Source organism: Pelodiscus sinensis, chromosome 5 (assembly GCF_049634645.1).
Source record: "Pelodiscus sinensis isolate JC-2024 chromosome 5, ASM4963464v1, whole genome shotgun sequence".
NCBI classification, from domain to species: Eukaryota; Metazoa; Chordata; order Testudines; family Trionychidae; genus Pelodiscus; species Pelodiscus sinensis.
In genome coordinates, this window is record NC_134715.1 from 92,074,981 (window position 1) to 92,094,269 (window position 19,289).

General features: G+C 44.6%; 1 protein-coding gene across 5 annotated transcripts in view; it reads right to left on the bottom strand.

Moving 5' to 3' along the window:
• The window catches only part of NSUN7 (NOP2/Sun RNA methyltransferase family member 7), an 86,817-nt gene that overhangs the window by 55,515 nt on the left and 12,013 nt on the right, over positions 1-19,289 (bottom strand). For 3 of the 5 annotated variants that reach the window (XM_006129491.4, XM_075930535.1, XM_006129492.4), the window contains exons 2-3: positions 13,814-14,169; positions 2,179-2,237 (exon numbers count right to left, since the gene is read on the bottom strand). In XM_006129491.4, the coding sequence (XP_006129553.1) occupies positions 2,179-2,237; positions 13,814-14,111 (357 nt within the window). In that variant the 5' untranslated portion in view covers positions 14,112-14,169. Of the gene's footprint in view, positions 1-2,178; positions 2,238-13,323; positions 13,419-13,813; positions 14,170-17,650; positions 17,753-19,289 lie in introns of those variants that run through there. The other 2 variants (XM_075930536.1, XM_075930537.1) reach the window with 2 other exon arrangements.

The following is a 19,289-nucleotide window of genomic DNA, read 5'->3' on the forward strand; positions in this document are numbered from 1 at the left end:
TTTGAGCAGCATGTCGCAGCAGCTCAGCCCCTCCTCTCCCATGCAGCAGTGTGCCTGTGCTGTCGCTGGAGACTTCCCTCTTCCCCTGAGCCTAGCGGCGGTGGGAGGAGGTAGTGCTGGGGCTGAAACAGTGCTGCCTCTGGGGCCAGCCCAGGAACTGTGTGGCCACGGCAGTGGCACCTCCGGCCTCTGGGGCCAGCCCAGGAACTGCATAGCTGTGGTGCCTCTGGGGCCAGCTGGGAACTATGTGGCTGCAGCTGCAGCACCTCTGACCTCTTCAGCTGCCACCCAGGACAGCTGGGAAGTCAGCACATTGCTCTGGCCCCAGCTTCATCCCTGGGGAAGGCTGGACCTGGGGCAGTGGTGTGGCATGGGAGTGCCAGGGAGCTGCTGTGGCGGTGGCTGCTGCTGCAGCGGGGGATCGGGGTATTGTTTTTTCTGCCATCATTACTGGTGGAGCGGTGCTGGAGACAGAGGCTTGTGTGCTACTTAAAAGTATCAAACTACGAGCCTGAGATTGGAGAACTTAGCAAGGGAAAGCCAGGCCAAGAATCATACTAAACGGTAAGATTTGCATCTTACTTTATTTATTAACGAAGCTGCTAAAATGTAAGCAGGACTATTATTGACTTTAAGAAGTATCAATGGCATGCAGACCTGTAAACAGAAGTTAGTTAAATCTTGGCACGACACTTCTGAAAGGCTGCCAACCCATGCCTTAGTTTGTAACCGGGGAGATTTAGGTTAGCTAGTGGGAGAATTTTTGAAACTATAAGGATAATTGAGCACTGCAACAAGTTCTCTGGAGTCATTTAAGAACACATCAAACAAACACTCTTTAGAGGTGATCTAGGTATACCTAGTCCTGATTGTGTGTGTATGACACACACGTAAGTGATGGATGGGCAGGAGGAGGGCATGGACCTCTTGCGGGCTATTCCCGCTGTTCCAACTGTACATTTCTAAGATTTCATGATCTAAAGTCAAAGAAATAATGAAAGTTACTTGGATGTTAGCTCATCAATATGATGACCCAAAATAAATGTATAAAATATGGAAGTTGTTATAATAGGCTTTCCCCTCTCAAATGGCATTCAGTCACTATCACCACCTTGGCATTCCCTTCTGTTTGTAAGAAGATATAAATAGCTGTAGAATAACTCATTTATCTGAGTGTCAGTTTTCAGAAAAAGACACTTTAATTTCCCACTGCTATGGGGTCTTCCGGTTGCAATACCGCAAATCTTTCTCTGCCCAAAAAGTCACAATAGCTCCCCCCACCCATATGCTGAACGCTAAAATATGCTGCTGACAGGCTAAAGTGGAACATTAACTGCTGCTGTTTATTCAAACTATCTCCTTCAAGTAATTGTGGTTCAACTTGCTGACTTAATAATTGAGCATATGGAGTTCAAGAATTTTTAGTAACTCTTTAGTGTAAATTTGCTCACCTTTTTATAAGATTATTTTATAAATGTATCGATAATTTTGTCTACTGAAGCTTCAGGGGGTAGCCAAGTTAATCTGTACAGGATCAATTTTAAAAAAACAACAAATAGTCTGGTAGCACTATAAAGACTAACAAAACATGAAGATGGTATCATGTGCTTTCGTGGGCACTGCCCACTTCTTGAGATGACCAGGACCAAAATAAATAGGGGAAAAGGGAAGGAGGGTGGAAGAAGGAAAAATGGGAGGCAGGGAACAAGAAAAGGTAGTGGGTAAAAAATATCAAGGGGAAAGCCGAGCTGGAATGAAAGTTATTGATATATCTATAATGATGAAAATTTCACTCAGAGTGCCATGAGTGCTATTAAATTAACTCAAAATTAAGGGTGTAATAAACTTTAGAACATTTTCAAAACTTCTTAGTTTAAGTATTCTCTTCAATATTCTTGCTTTTCAAAGTTGTCGAACTCTTATGTGGCTATAAATGGCTGAATTTTCAGTAAGAGTGGGTTCCTTTACACAACTATTTTAGGCATTTATAATTGTCTTCCCCTTCACACACATAGATGAAAATCTATTCTGGTGAAACAACAGGTCTAAATTGTATGAAGCTTCAAAATGTAAAATAACGTATAAGTACTTCAAGATCCTTCAGAATGGAAAAAAATGCTAGATACATGTAAAAATGGACTACATTACAAAATAGCTTGTTTTCTAACAGTTACTTACTATTGACTGACATGGGTAAAAGCAGCTATCTAACAATATATTTTCAAGAAGATCTTGATCTGCAAGAGAAGAAAATATTGGTAAAATATATTTGTAGAATACTGTGACATTTGAAGTATCTCATATATAGTAGCCCAATGTCTGTGACTCTGTAACGCTGAAATGCTGGCTGTTCCCTCTAGGAAGCGATGTTGCCTCCCTGGCCGTTCCCTCTGGGTGGCGCTGTTGCCTGAGTCACGTCCTTCGCCTCCCTCCATGGCGCTTGGTTGACTTCTGCACCGCTCAGGTGGGCCACCGCAGGGGAGCAAGCAGTCGTGGTCCTCATGCAGCACAGGGATGCTGCATGGGGAGCATGGGGTCCAAATGGCCGCTTGCTCCCCCTCAGTGGCCCGGCTGAGCGGCACAGAAGTCAGCTGAGCGCCACGGTGGGAGGCGAAGGGGGGCGGGGCGGTGACATGTTGCGTGACAGCGGCACCAGGCCCTGCCCCCTGGCCGTGAACATAACTGTCCCGCCCCCCTTCGTCTTCTGCCGTGGTGCTCAGCTGACTTCTGCGCCGCTCAGCCAGGCCGTCGCGTGGGAGCAAGTGGCGCAAGCGACCGTTTGGGCTCCGTTCTCCCCATGCAGCACGGGGAGCATGGAGCCCAAATGGCTGTTTGGGCTCCACGGTCCCCTGAGTAAGAGGCAGGAGGAAGAGGAGAAGAGAAATAGAGAGTGAGAGGCAAAGGGGGAAAGAGAAGAGACAGAGAGAGAGGCAGGAGGCAGAGGAGAGCTGGTGGGGAGGAGGCAGTAGGAGGAGGAGGGAGAGAGAGAGAGACAGAGGGAGAGACCAGAGGCTCAGGAGAGAAGACCGACATGGAGGAGAGACCTGAAAATCCCATCTTATGGTGGGCTAATTGGTTAGTAAGTCAATAAAATTCATAACCAAGGCAAAATTGAAGAATAAATTAGTGGATTAAAGACACAGAAAGTTGTTTAAAATCTTGTGATTTTGCTTAAAATGCAAAAAGTATAATATCAAGATAGCTAAATTCAGATGACATTCATGTCAGAGTATTTTAATTTCAGTGCAAAACATTTTAAAATGTATATTCGGCCACATGTATAACTTAAATGCTTAAATTTATAAGTTCATGAAAATTATACAGGTGTCCTGATCCCTTAAGTTTCTCAATATAGCAATTTCTACTTTATAGACTTCCCAATAGAGGCTCTCTAACTTCCAGTGGAAGGCAAAAAAAAGAAAAAATTCCAGCTGCCATCTACACTCTGAGCTACAGAGGTGGAATGGCTTCAGTTCTCTCCCCTTCTGGAGACATAGGGTGGAATCTTGGCCCCACTGAAGTCCATGGCAAAATTGATATCAATGGCATCAGTGGGGTCAGAATTTCACTCATCATTTTTAGAAACCCTGGGAATGAGAAGTATATGATGCACCTTGGAAGTGAGAATGGTAGATGGCATTCCCAACTCTAGGGCTCAACATCCACTAATTGTTGCTTCAGACTTTTTTTGTGCACAGCACTTCCAAGATAAATCTATTTTCTTAAGAAGGAAATAGATTTATATTATTGCACTGTATCTGACTATTACTTAAACCCCACACATAAACCATGGACAGAATATTTTTCTTAGTACCTTTGACTCAACTAATCTACAATGGTATCTAGCAATAGAATGGTATGCATGACAATTAATGATGTCTTTGCCCATAAAGGAGAGACAGCATGAAACAATGCCCATCCCCATTCAAATGTGTTGATACTACAGGTTGAACCTCTTTAAACTGGGACTCTTTGGTCATGCAATATCTGTAGTCCAGCAGGACCACGGATGTTTCAGCAAGGCCGGCGGCAGGAGGGGAGCCAGCTAGGAGGCCAGTATCTGGGCCAGGGGGCGGGGCAGAAATTACCTCCCCTAATATGGCAAAATCCCTCATCTGGGATGAGCCAGGTCCCGAGGTGCTGCACCAGGGAGGTCTAACCTGTACAAAGTTGTTTGACATCACTAAGTGGCTCCAGTCATCTTTGCCCACTGTTGCATGTGCCTTCAAGCAACTGAAAGGACAAGATAGCCTCCTGCTGCTATCCATGAACTTCACTTTATGCTACCAAAAGCACTGCTTTTACTATTTTACAATGAAGAAATCTGTCCAGTTCTGGTACCCTTACATTAAGCAATACCTTATTAAAGGAGTCTGTTCATACTTGTAACTGCCAGTCATTTACTCACTCTTAAGTAACAGGTGCAGAGTTGGAAAGCTAAGAAAGGGGTTCCTAATTTCTGTTGAGAAACGTCAATTTTTCTTCTACTACAGTATTTTTGGGTTGGGGATAGAAGGAAAAGAGGACATTCTCACTGGGCCCTTTATTTGTGACAACTCTGTTATGCATTTCCATTGGTAAGGAGACTAAGAGGGGTATTCATATTCTTAGATTTCTGCATACAGGCAGGAAGATTTAGGGTATATCTTGAATTAATCTATTTTATGGTTTCAAATATTAAGCACTTCAATAACCAATCAATTCTTTTGCTTTTGTTTGGCTTCTTCAGGACCACAGGTATCTGGGTCAGAATTTGTGGCTTCAGTGAAAGGTTGGAGGCTAAGACTCTTCCTTCCATGACTTAACCTGCTTGCTAGTCTCCTCCACTGAGATTACTCAAGTTAGATCTGAGACAGATTCAGACCAGTAGTTTTCATTGCAGAAAACAGCAAACTGTCTTTGATTTTCATGCTAGTTTGGGGAGAAGTATTGTGCCTACTGCAGAAACACCACCACTGAAAGCACTGATAAAGCACACATTAGCTCTATCCTTTTAAAGGGCATTGTTTGTCTGGGCCAGCCAAGCTCTGCTAACCAGAATGGAAGGGAAGATACAGGCAGTCCCCGGGTTACGTACAAGATAGGGACTGTAGGTTTGTTCTTAAGTTGAGTTTGTATGTAAGTCGGAACTAGTACATATTGTAGGGGAAACTCTAGCCAAACATTTCTCCAGAGCTCAGTTTTATTCTCCCACATCTCACTTCCCTAAGTCCTTTATTCTCAAGCTGAGGTGTCTGCTGAGAAAAGCCGCTCCGCGTCTCCCTGGTCTGCTGGGGGGGGGGGGGGGGAGGAGCGCTAGCTTCGCGTCTCCCTGGTCTGCTGGGAGGAAGCAGCTAGTGCGGGGTTGCCTCACTCCATTTGTAAGTAGGGATCCGATGTAAGTCGAATCCATGTAACCCGGGGACTGCCTGTATATTGATAGGCTCCAACTCTTTGGGATACCTGTCCAAATCCAGGGAGATAAACATCCTGTAGCCTCCTTTCTTCTTTGCCCACTCCATTAACATCTATGCAACGCAATTTAACTCTTGTTTATAAACAAGGCAGTGAAAAACAATTCAGTTTTCTGAATTTTCCAGAAAGCAATTTCCATTGTTAGTTACTGTCTGTTCCTTTGAATGTGCTTAAATTAACCTTTTTCCTGTTTAGTGTAAGGATGTTAAAATTAATCAACTAATCAAATAATCAATGGAATTCCCATTGACTATTTGATTAGTCAATAAGGACGCTTCCGTTTTGAAATGTAGCAAGAGACTGCCTGGCACTCCACCTTTGAAATGTACAAGAGCTCCAATAGGGGTTCTTGTGCATTTCAAAGATTGAAAAACTGCATGGAGCCAAGGACCAGCGGGGGACTCCGGGTCCCCTGCTGGCCCTAGACTCCATGCAGTGTTTCCACTGAGTCCCTGCACCCCCTCCCACAGAGCTGGAGCTGAGGGGAACTGGCTTTTAAGCCGGCTCCCCCTAGCATCCCCTCCTCTTTCCCTGCAGCAAGAGTGGGGGAGCGACTAGTCAACTAGTATGTCTAGTCGATTAGTCATTTACATCCCTAGTTTTGTGCACAAGACTTTTTAGAAGAAAGTTTCTAGGAGATAGTCTTAAGATGTTTCAAGACTATACTTTACTTTTTGTTCATTGCATTTTCTGGCACTCTGATCCCCTCATTAATAAGAAATCTTTTTGTTCCTACCTCAGAAGAAATACTGAATTGCCATGAATAAAAAGTAACAGTTCCTTAAGTTTCTTTTAGATTCAGAGCTGGGTGAAAGATGCCTGTGCTATATCTTTAAGATGAGAATGTCACAATAGCAAAAAGACGATGGAATGTACTTCTGTTTCCATTCCTCAAATGTCTACGGTTTAATTCTGAACTTTACCCAATGAAAGTTTATTAGTATTTGGTCAGGAAAAATTATTATTTTCTATTTGATAAAGGGAAACTATGATTGAGCATCTGCCCCACACTATCACTATAAGGGTTAAAACCCATACCTGGGAGAGGGCTGAGATGGTGGAGCCTGCAGTTGAGGTATAACCAATTAGGGGCCCAGCTGGAGTGGAGGAGAGAGCACTCTTGATCTAGGTGGATTGCCTAGAAGCTAGAGGCTTCCTGAAAGGGTACATCTCTAGACAGTGATGCTATTTTGGGATATGTCCAGTATCCTGAAATAGCATTTTCTGCATCTTAACAACAAGCCCATTATTACAAAATATATTCGAAACAGGCTTGCTATTCCAACGTCCCGGTAAACCTCATTCCATAAGGATTAAGGGACTTGTCGTAATAGCGGTCCATTTCAAAATAAACTATGCAATTTGTGTAGCTCGAATTATGTAGCTTATTTCGAGCTATACAGCACTGTACAGATGTACCCAAACAGAGTAGAACTAGGGAAAGGCAGGCAGAGCTGGTGAGCTCTGGTCTGACCTCACTCCCAAGCTGCAGGGCCTGAGGCAAGACTTGAGAGTACTAGGGCTGCAGGGAGACACCCAGGATAGGAGGAGACAGCAGGTCTACACCCCTCTGCCAATGAGTGGCCATTTTAAACTGCAGTTTTCCCCTGAGGCAGGGTCTAGAAGATGCCTGGTAGTGGGTCAATAAGATAAGGTGGGTATAGAGGAAATGGGGGTCACCTGGGAGGGAAGGACCCCAGTGTGTCAGGGCACCAACATAGGACAGTACTAGGAGGAAAGGACACAGTGGGCAGGAGGGACACTGAGCTGAACCAACAGAAGACCTGCCACAGAGGCTTGGACACTGACAAAGAGGGCACTCTGAGGCAGGAGTGCTGATTCCCTAAGTGACCAGCAGGAGGTGCCACATTGATGAGTCCTGTCCCGTGACAAAAACCTAATGCCACCAAATACTTTAGGTAGTTCCCATGAATACTAACTTGTTCCTCATTTTTTTAATGCTGACTCACGTTTGTGATGCAGTCATACTGGGATAAATCCTGCAGAATGCTGAGTCCACCATCATCTACTGTTAAATTCCCACAAAATATGACAATGCCCAGTATCTCTCTATCATGGGTCTCACTATTTCTAGAGCAGTATTTCCCAAATGGCGCTCCGTGGAACCCTGGGTTCCGCAAGATGGAACTCAAGAGTTCTGCGAAAAAATTCTACTCCCCCACCCCCTGCAGAACCCGTAGGCAGCTTCCATTGGGGCTTTGCCAGCAAGGATGGGCTTCTGGGGGTGCGAGGCTTTGGCCACTCCACCACCCACTGTGACTGCCCACCCCCAAGCACGGCCTGGCCCCTCCTCATCCTGCAGGACTACCCTGTCCCGGTGCCTTGCAGCCGACTCCCTGTCGTGTGCAGGCGGCTGCTTTTACAGCGGTTGGTGCTGGGAGGGGGAGGAGTGGCCAGAGCTGAGAAGCCACTCTCAGACCTTGGCGTTTTTAAACTGCTGTCTGTGTGGAACCTGGCTCAGGCTCTGCTGCTCTCCCTCCCGCACCTGGGGTGCGCTCGGGCTCTGCTGCCCCCCGTGTGCTGCTGCTCTCTCTCCCCTGCGCCCCTCCCCAGCCTGCTGAGGAAGTGGCAGACTTTGATCTGGAGGGCAAGGTCAGGGTTTCTACACCCTCCCCTCCCCTTGCCCCTCTTCCCCGCCCCGCCCCCTCCACCCCCCGTCAGTGGGAAGCATAACCTGGTGCTGCAGCTCCTCTACTTTTACAAAGAATATTCCTTGATAACCTAAAAATCCCTCAGTTAATATTAAGGCCATGTCAAAACACAGTGGTGGGGTGACTGGTCTGATGGAGGTGTCAACTCCTGGATAACATGCATTCTCCTCTCTTCCCCCCTACCCCAGGAACAAGAGCATGTTGCTTGGAGGCTTTCCCTGGTGTAGCAGGGTGCCAAGCCAGGTAAGTGTCCCCCCTCATGCCCAGACCCCGCACTCATATCCCCCTCACTCCACTTCTCCCACCCCCCGCAAGAGCCCGCATTCCCAGTTTGCTCTGACACCCTGCCCCAAGTCCCCTCCCTCCAGACCAGACACCCTGCCCAAGTCCCCTCCTATACCCTCCCTTCTGGCCAGGCACCCTGCCCCAAGACCCTCCTGGCCAGACAACTCTGCCCCAAGCTTTCTTCTGTACTCTTCTTCCTGGCCAGGTCTTTGCAGATCATCTTTGTGATTTATACACAAACATCATGAAATATTTTCCAACCATAAATGAAAACAATAACTGGATTTGAAATCCCTTAAGTATAACAGGAAAGCCAGTCAGTTTTTCTATGCAAGATTATGAAAACCTAATTGAAATCACTTCATATGGCCAATTAATACAAAAATTTAAAGAAGTTTCTCTGATTACGTTTGTGTGGCTTATGTCAAGAATATTCAGCTTTATCAAGATGTGCAATTCGTCAGTTGTTAACCTTCACCAGCACATACTTGTGTGAAACTGGGTTCTCGAATTATTCAGCAACAAAAACAAAATACAGAAATCAGCTGAATGCAGCGCCAGATATGCAAATCCAACTTTTTAGTATTAAACAAAATATAAAAAGAATTTGCCAAGAAAAGAAGAAAAACCACTCTTCACATTGAAAACTGCCAATATAATTCATATTAGTTTTTGAGCTTTAGTTTTTTGTACACATTAAATGTGATTTTTGTTTTTAAATATGTGCAATTAAACTAAATGTTGATCTCATGACCTTATTTAGCATTTGTTCATTATTATGTTGTGGTGCTCAGGTCCTGACCCCCCACCACCCCTTTTATTTTTTGGTTCGACAAATTTTCCCTAGGGGTTTCTCGAAATTCTTCCGAGTTTAAAAGGGTTCCATGGCCAAATAAAATTGTGAAACACTATTCTAGAGTAAATACAGACACAACACATAATTCTTTGAACAACTGCCTTTTGGCCACTTCAAGGACAGTGTGGACAAGCATGACAAGATGGGTGAGGTAATATCTTACTGGACCAACTTCTGGTGCCGAGAGACAAGCCAGCATGGCATTTGTGCAGCCTCTAAAGTTTCTAAAGAGAAATGCCATGTTTGCCAGTTGAGCAACTGTTATTCCGCCCTCTCGCCCTCTTTGCTTCTCAATTTTTGAAATGTTTCTTTCTCTCTTGGAGTCTTGTGGAAGAAAACAAGTCCTCACTCTGCGTTTTGGTAAGCAACAAGTCAGAGGCAGTTTATTTCGAGCAGTTGCAAGGGAAGACAAGTGGCAGCCCCCCTTCCTTACGACAGATCTTCAAATACAAGCAATTAAAAGGCCAGTATATATACTTTCCCATTACATAAATCAACGACTAACAGTTATCTCCCTGCCCAAACAATCAGAAGACTGGACTCAGCCCTCGTGAAATCCTGACAGGGCACCCAATGCGACTACTGGCAGCATCCCCACTGGCCCTTGCCCAGATGGACATTCATTTAATGGATGATACCATGCTTAATTATTGCCAGGCATTAATTAAATGTGTTAGGTCTCTTTATCCACAGGTAAAGAAAGACAGAAGTCCCAGTTAGACGGACTGTGGAAGAAAACAACACAGACTGTCAAGCACTGGAAAGCTGCTCTGCAGGCGGAATAACAGGCTATCCAGGCAAATGATTTGCTTGAAATAGTATTCCACTATACAACTGGGACTTCTGTCATTCTTCAGTCACAAAAAGGAGTGAAATTACATGGGCAAGTACCACCAGAGGACACAGCAGAAGTGTCAAATATAAAGTGAGAAGATGCTGCTACAAGCCTGCAAACATTGAACAAAGCTAGGTGACATGATTTACAAATGGCCAAACAATATGAATACTCAAACTCCATTTTGGTGAGGATGCAGCTTTAATTTACTCTTAAAAGACTGTCCATCCTTATCCTCTTCACCCTCTTCCTGATAGGGTAATTCTGGAAGATTCCCCTAACAAAACATTTCACATCTATTTTAAGCTTCTATTTTTTAATGAAGACTAACTTGATATAATGTATTTCAAAATAATATTTTAAGTTAGTGTCTTTTTCTAAGAAAGCAAGGGAAGCTATTGCTCAGCAAGATGTCTCTCCCTGAGTCTTGCTGATGACCTACATGGCACTAGTCTAGAACAGTTATTCACAGTGCTAGCCAATCAACCTGAGATGACTCTGTCATCAAGAGAAGAACTGTACCTTACCATACTATTTGGTAAAGTTTGGCATTTAGTAGCCGGCTGTGTTCTCATAGGGCTAGATACAAGTAAGGATGTTAAATATCGATGAATTTACTAGTTGAGTAGTCGATGGAATTTCCATCAACTACTCAACAGTCACTCCCACATTCCTCCTCTGAAATGTACAAGAGCCCCAGTGGGGGCTCTTGTGCATTTCAAAGTTGGAACTCTGCGTGCGGCCAGCGGGAAGTCCCGCTGACCCTGGGCTCCACGTGGCACTGCCCCTTTGAAATGCTGTACCCTGGGCTCCACACGGCACTGCCGCTTTGAAGTACCCCCTCTTTCCCTCTCCCGCCCTTTGCTGCCTCTATCTGATAGAGGCAACAAGGGGGTGGGGAGAAGTGAGTAGTTGACTCAACTATCTGATAAGCATTTGCTTATTGGACAGTTGACAAGTCCTTAACATCCTTAGGTATGAGAAGGCAGTGTGGACACAAAGGTTCTTTGTGGTCTTGGTCTCCATTCAGCCCTCACTCCATCCCAGCTCCCCATGTGTTGGGAGGTCGAATTTCATGCTACTCCTCATGAGCCACACTTCACTCCTTCCTCCCACATGGAAAGAACCCATAAATCAACTTCTCAGTTAAAAATCATTGTTCCTGTTCCTATGCAGGAATAACATGGGGAAGGGGAAGAATCAGGCTCTTAATTTGGATGAATGATTTAGTTGATAATGGTTAACACAGCATGTTCTGTTTGTGAAGGGAGTAAAATTTAATGTATTTACTTATTGCTGATATGGACAGAATTCGCACTTCTTTTCCTTTACAGGAAACAGCAGCAAAAACTTAATGAAAAATAAAACAAAGTACTTACACTATTTTGCTTTGTAACAAGAATTTGTTACAGTATTCAAACTGTTTAACAGATAAAAATGTTTCCTTCAAAGCACTTGAGCATAGCTGATCTAATATACACATTGGCTCTCTCATAAATACTGATGTCCAACTTTCTCCCCAGTACACCGTCCACTACTACCCATTAATTTCAGTTGTCCTGGGATGCTAGTTGATTTAAAACTAATCTTTAAGTAAAATAAACACAGAAGCACAGGCTAGCATTTTAACTACTGAACCATCCTTCTTGCCCATCAATGTATGTGATCATACCAACACACTCACACAGGTGACTGATAGGGAGAAACCAGGGGGCCCCTTCAGCCACGTGACCTTGTAGCCAGACATGAACCCCATCTTGTCCCTCCTCCCCCCAGACAGCAAGAGAAAGGCAGTCAGCCTTTGATGCCCTGGGAACGCAGGTGTGCTGCCTGTCCCTGACTCTACCATAAACAGAAACCAGACAGTAAATGGGCTAGCTGACGACCCGGGGCCTCCCGTCGCCCTGATGGCTAGTACCAGTAGTTGACACGCCTGCACTGTCCCAGGAGAGGAATCTTCGCCCATTACATACCAGAGGTGCCCATTGTCTGCATTTTCCCAGGTGTGAATGAGGCTTTGCACCCTTCATGGGAAACTTGGCATTCAAAGCCATTTTTCCTAATTGGCCACCTGAGACCAGGAAGAAGCCTACATGACCCAAAGGGTATAAAGGGGGGTTTAGTAGCCCACCCCATTTGAGCTCCAATCATCTACACCTGCTGGCAGGTATTGATTGTCTCCCGAGGTCTGTGGGATGCCCAACCTCGCCCTACTTCTTCCTGAGGGATTGAGAGAAAGACGTTGGCCACGCAAAGTCTGGAATGCAGGGGTGAGAATATATACCTGCTAGGTGTCTATTTTGCATGCATTTAATAAGAGCTCAGAGAACCAAAAGGGTTTCATGGTAACTGTAAGTGACTTATTAGTGTAATTTCTGTCCTGTCCTTTGTAGTGGCTGTGTTATCTGTAACACAGTAGTAGCATTTAACAGCTAAGTTTACCCTGTAACAATAAACCTGTAACTGTTTAAGTTTTAACCTGACTCCTTCAGTTGCTGTAACAGAACCAAGCACAATTTAAAAGAACTTCAGCCGGTCATAAGGGACAGGTATAGGAAGAGCTTGGGTGTTTGGATTGTGTCACTCCCAGGTGACAGATTCGTTGGGGCATCTCTCAGTCTTTCTTGGACTGCCCGCTGTGAAGGGATCCTGTATTCTAGCAGCTAAAATCTGAGATGTAATAGGCTCTTCCTATGAACCCAGGGCGTCTGTCAGCCTGTTGGCTGCCTTCTGCGACGGGACCCCGCTCCTAGCAGTAAAGACACGGACGTTAAACCTTTTTCTCGGTAATACACACACACACCCTGCTCTGACCGTCGGCTGACAGACCTCCCACCCCTCATGTCCTGGCCCTTCTCCAAACAACCCGTCTTTTCAGGTCCCACCTCTCCCTGCCTCTTCCCCCCCAACCAAGGCAGGCCAGGGGTCTGGCCCCAGCAGTGGGAGTGGGGGGAGGAAGGGAAGAAGCAGAGCAAGGCAACCCCAGTTTGCTATGGTCCAACCAGGGCATGGGGGAGTTATCCTGCCCCCTCTCCTGTAGCTGCATGCCAAGAAAGCAAAGCAGCTGGGGCCACCTTGCTTCGCTTCTCCCCATCACTGCCGTTAAGGGTTGTCACAGAAGACTCTTATGTGGGGCCTACAGCTCAGAAGGCTCCGATGGAAGTTTCCACCTCTGCTGTACACAGCTTATCATAGCCTGGGATCCTGCCGGTGAATCTCACCAGGGTAGACCTCGGAGAGTGCCCTGGATTCCCCCAGCAGAAGCAACATCCACTGCGGCCTGGTGCAAGGTGACAGGAACGGAACACCCTGAAACCTGAAGGGACATAAGCATTTCTAAGTGCCTGTTGCTCTCTTATGCATTGCTCTGCCTATGCTGATTGCAGTAGCTGTGTAATCATCTAGCAATATTAAGCCTGTAATAATAGTGATGTAGTGAGATTAATAAAAGCAACTATCCCTAATCGACTCTGTTGTGAAGCGAATCCATAATCCTGTTTGGCCTGTGAGTTGACAAGGGTGAGGGTGGAGACCTATTGCAGGTTCAAGGCCCTCCTCCTAGTGTCCCCACTGGCATTTGGACACCTGTGATCCCTCATGCCCCTCCATGTGTTGTCCCTGAACACACATAACAAATACTTCATATAACTGTTGTATATTTTCTGCACTACATCACTTCTACTAGTGACAGGGGAAAGAGCTTCTACTTACATTTCAGAGCACTAAATGCCAGTTCATAGGACGAGCGCTGGGAACATTCATCTTTAAAATCTGGTAGGGATGGCTCTAGTTCATTACCATACCTTACCAATATTTTATCCTCAGGCTTTTCATTACGAATGCCTTGAAAAATTTTAGCTGCATTTATGTATACAGAGTCTTGATAGCCATTGTTCTCAATCAGACTTGTTATACTCTTTTCAGTGGTCTCTCTCTCATTTGAAATTGCCATTTCCCTGACATTTGAAATGTCACTTGACAACACCAAATTACTTTTGGAACTTGGCATTCTTCTCTTGTTACTATGTCAGCACAATAAAATTAGACAAGTCAGAATTCCACTGTGTCTGAAAGAAATAAGAAAAGTTTGTATTAAAATTAAGTTAAGAATCAGTTTCATTAAACACCATAAAAATAAAGAAATACTTCAATTTTCTGATCTAAGCTCCAATTTGGTAAACATGAATACATATGCTTAACTTTGACACACAAAAGTCAAAATGTTATTTCACTTTAAAAAACAGAAATTACTTTATATATAAATACTTTATAAATTATAAATAATTATAATAACTATGATTCTTTTAAATATGTTGTGCATATGGATTCCAAGATCTGCTTCTAAAGTGCCCTAATCCTGTGATATTTTGTACTAATGAAGGAACAGAGAAAGCTTGGCCTACTCCACCCTTTACATACAGGAATAAGGGTGTCTGCAAGGATATTCACAGATATGGTGTGGCCCCTGTGGATACTGCTAGCTAAAACTGATATTGTACTGCTGTAGTTCATGCACACGTAAGATCATTTTTAGCTAGCAACCACATCTGCATGTCTTTAAAGCAATGAAAGCCCCAGCTCTAACACAGGCTCAAGCCTCATCCCGCTTGCATCTACATACCAAGTATGGTAACCTAGGGTTCGAGCTCAGGATCCCAGAACCCTGCAGAGTCTGAGCCCTTATTAAGCTCAGACCTAGAGTCAGAACCCTATTGCTTTCCTGTGTGAGCACAACTCTAAGTTTACTCACATTCCAGAAGTTCTCCAGATATATTTCAGGTTTCCCAAGGACAATTTCCTTAATCCTTCTTATGCTAACAATCTGTGGTGCAGTCTATGGCTGCTTGCAGCCACACCTCCCTTTGCAAGTAGGAGCAGCTCACAAGGTGCTTGCAGGCTAGTGTACAACAGAGAGCCTGAATGGTTCTCAATTGAGACTGATCAGCAGCAGCTTCTTGCAAAAATGTCGTCTTCCTGGTCACAAGAGCATAGCCAGATTTTAGTTCATGCTGCTTAGGTGCCTCTGAACATGCAACCCTAGAGTGGGTGAGGGTTGAAAGTGGAGCTGTCCTGCAGATAGGCTGAGCTAGGAGCTCTGCTGCTCCTCCTATCTTGAGGACAATGGCCTCCCACACCACAGCTGTCCCCCTTCTTTGCAGGAGTACTCCTCTGTCCCTGCTCTGCTCATTGGTTCCTCTGCCCCTTCCTAGGATTACATGTGCAGGGTTGCCCAGGTAGCATGCTCTGTCTGGGTGGCAAGTGGGAGCTAGTCCCAAAACCTCTCCACAGACATGATGCCTTCTGAGGCAGTGGCTTCAGCTCCTCTTCACAGCAATACTGAATTTGCTTGAAGCAGAGAGCAAAGTGAGAGGTGGGAGGCAACCCCCAACATCCAGTCAGCCAGCAGTCATTCATTGCCCAGCTATGCTGAGCCAGGAGCTCTGCCACTTTCCCTTGCTACAGGGCAATCACTTGGTCTTGCTCCACATTGTGTCCCATTGTCCTGCCTCCCCACCCCTTCCTGGTGCTGCACGTATAGAGGCAGCCAGGCAGTGTGCACTGTGAGGGCAGTGAATGGAAGCCAGCCCTAATGCTTCCCCACAGCCTCCCAGGGATCCCTTATCCCTGAACACAATGCCCTGGAGATTCATTTCACTGCTCAGCAGCCAGGCTAGAGTATGAACATGTTTTCGCTGTTGTAAAGCAGGCTTTTTCTGTCCACGGCCTTCGCGTATAGCCCATCCTGCCACACAAGGCCCCTCACACAAAACCCAGATACTCAGAGGAGCATGGGCAGCACAATGCAGTTTTTGTGAATGGAATTTGACCTTATAGGCATCCTGGAACTCAAAGGCACGAAGAAAATAGGGAGGTAAGCATAACTAGATAACGCCTAGCTGAATTTACAGATAAGCCTCATTTGACCGTAGCTTGACCGGTCTTAGGGGCAAGGGGAAAAAGTAAACATAGGGTAATAAAACACAGTTGTCTCACACTAACTATGCCCCATCTGGTCCTATCCACGAGGGGATCACGCATACATCACGAAAATTCCTATAGGGCAGTATTGTCATACTACCTCATCACTAGCCTATCAGGCCCTGCCAAATGCAGACCCTAGCATGGCATCAGACACCGAATTTTTGTATAAAAGACCCTCTACCCCTTTGTTCGACGGAGGTACCGTGTATTGAGGGCACGTGTCTTTTTTTGCCCGGCTAAAGGATTGATCACCCTGAGGCTGCCTCCCCACCCTTCGAATCAAATATAGGGGTGCATGAGTCCTGAGCATGCTCCAAGTTCTAGTGTGTCTTTCTGTTGTTATTGTTTCTGGATTTGTAAGTATTGCTTAAATGTATTAGTTATTGGTTTAATTAATAGTTAGATTGTGTTAATTTCACTGTGTAATTCTGTAAAGCGTATCTAAGTTCTGTTAACCACACTGTGTAAATTGTATAATTTTGTGTTGTATAGTAGTGTTGTATTTAGGTTAAGTATAAGTGTTAGAAATAGAAGCCCCGGAGTTGTTAAGTTGTAAAAGTAGATTTATGACTAACTCCACCAGCTGCCCTAAAATAACCATAGAGGGGCTGGCTTTGGACGGTGCTTTTATCATCATTATATTGTCTTTGTTTTGTATTTTTGTTAAGCAAATTAAAGACAGTGATTTGGTATAGTTGAATTGTAATCAAAGAAGTTTGTAATTAGTTAAGTACAGCTAAGTTTAGGGTTTTCTATGCTGTAAAAGTATTAAGCAATTGCTAGTTTAAAAAAAACCCATTTGCTAATTGTTAGTTTTGATTTTAAAAAAAAAATCATTCCACTTAATAAAAATAATTTGTTTCACCATCATCCAGTAGTTTTCACTGGGTAGTCAGCTTTAAACCCTTGAGACTCCCATCACATCACCGAACCAAGGTGTAACATTCGCTACATTCCCCCACTTTATATCAAATTTCAAAACAGACAAATAAAACACACACAAACACACCCCAAACATTGAACATCCCAATGTAAAAATTAAGAATTGCAAAGTTTCATTTTAATAGTTTGACAGCCCAGAAGATGTCCTAATTATCTCAGAACAGCTGCACAGACATTTTTCTTCCAATGTGACTCAGCCTAAAGGTGGAGAGCCCAATTCTCAAATTAGATGGTAGTTCAATATAAAGCCTTCTCAAACTGCAGTCATTCTATTGAGACAGCCACGAACTGATCTAATTATGAAGTTTGTTTACATGAGCTCCTTGGGAGCACCAAAGCCCAATCGGTACTAGCTTCACAGTTATGAAATTAGATGGGCAGTAGAGTGTTCCCGCAGTGCACCACATACATAAGGCTTGAGTGTCAGCAAAAGACAGGAGCATGGAAGAAGACTAAGAATTCTGGGACAGCGTTACTTTGAAATGGGTCTCTGTAGTGCAGTGTGGAAAACAGAGTACTAGGCTCGAGTTCAAGTGTTAAAATCTGCATGCCCGCAGCTCCCTGACATAGGTGAACCACCTTGATACCCACTAACGCCAGGCTTATATTGTTGTTTAGACATACCCTAAAGTGCTTGCACACCGGTCCCCCAGGATGTGAACAGTAGAGCAGCCCCAACCATTTCTCAGTTCCTTCACTGGTACAGAATTTCACAGGATTAGGACTCTATAGAAGCAAGGAAGGCGAGCAGGTCACAGAATCCATATGGACAACATATTTCAAAGAATCAGTTATGAAACTAGGTGGGCAGAAGCCCTCCTATAGTGCAAATTACTGTAAGTGACTGTCATATGAATGATCATCATCATGGATTCCATTTCCGGAGTATGTCTAGACAGCAGCACTATTTCGGGATACATTCAGTATCCCGAAATAGAGTTTCCGTGTCTTAGTGTACGTCTACACAGCAACATTATTTTGAAATAACACTAGTTATTTCGAAATAACTTAGTCCGCATCTACAAATCAGGCAGTTATTTCAAAATAATGTCAAAATACAGTCAAGATGGAGGACTTCTTCCTCCAACTCCTGTAACCCTCATTGTACGAGAAGTAAGGGAAGTCAGAGGAAGAGTGCTCTATTTGAAATAAGTGCTGTGTAGACGCACCCACTTTCAAAATAAGCTACGCAACTGATGTAGCTCAATTTGCATAGCTTCTTCAGAGTTAAGGGTGCTGTGTAGATGCACCCTTAGTGACGAAGGAATAACGAAGACTTGGTGGGATGACTTGCATGACTGGACCACTGTCATGGCAGGGTATAAACTGTTCAGGAAGAACAAGTGGGGGAGAAAAGAGGAGGAGTTGCATTGTATGTAAGAGAGCAGTATGATTGCTCAGAGCTCCAGTACTTAGAGGGAGAAAAGACTATTGAAAGTCTATGGGTTAAATTTAGAATTGGAAGCAACAGGAGTGATATTGTGGTTGATGTCTGCTACAGACTGCTGGATCACGTGGATGAGGTAGATGATACTTTCTTTGGACAACTGAGAGAAGCTTCCAGATCACAGGCCCTGGTTCTCATGAGCGACTTTAATCACCGTGACATCTGTTGGGAGATCAATAAAGCAGTACACAGACAATCCAGGAAGTTTTTGGAGAATGTTGGGGATAACTTCTTGGTACAAGTGCTAAAGGAACTGACCAGGAGCCATGAGCAGCTTGACCTGCTGTTCACAAACAGGGAGGAACTAACTAGTAGGGGAAGTAGAGGTGGGTGACAACCTGGGAAGCAGTGATCATGAGATGGTAGATTTCAGGATCCTGACCAAAGGAACAAAGGAGGAGAGTAGCAAAATACACACGCTGGACTTCAGAAGAGCAGACTTTGACTCCCTCAGAGAACTGATGGGCAGGATTCTCTGGGATGCTTACATGAAGGGGAAAGGAGTCCAGGAGAGCTGGCAGTATTTTAAAGAAGCCTTATTAAAGGTACAGGAAGAAACCATCCCGATGCGCAGCAAGAAAAGCAAATATGGTAGGCGACCAGATTGGCTTATCAGGAACATCCATGGTGAGCTTAAACACAAACAGGAAGCTTACAAGAAGTGGAAACTTGGACAGATGACTAGGGAAGAGCATAAATATATTGCTTGAGAAAGCAGGGGAGTTATCAGGAAGGCGAAAGTGCAATAGAAATTGCAGCTGGCAAGGGATGTGAAGGGTAACAAGAAAGGTTTCTACAGGCATGTTAGCAATAAGA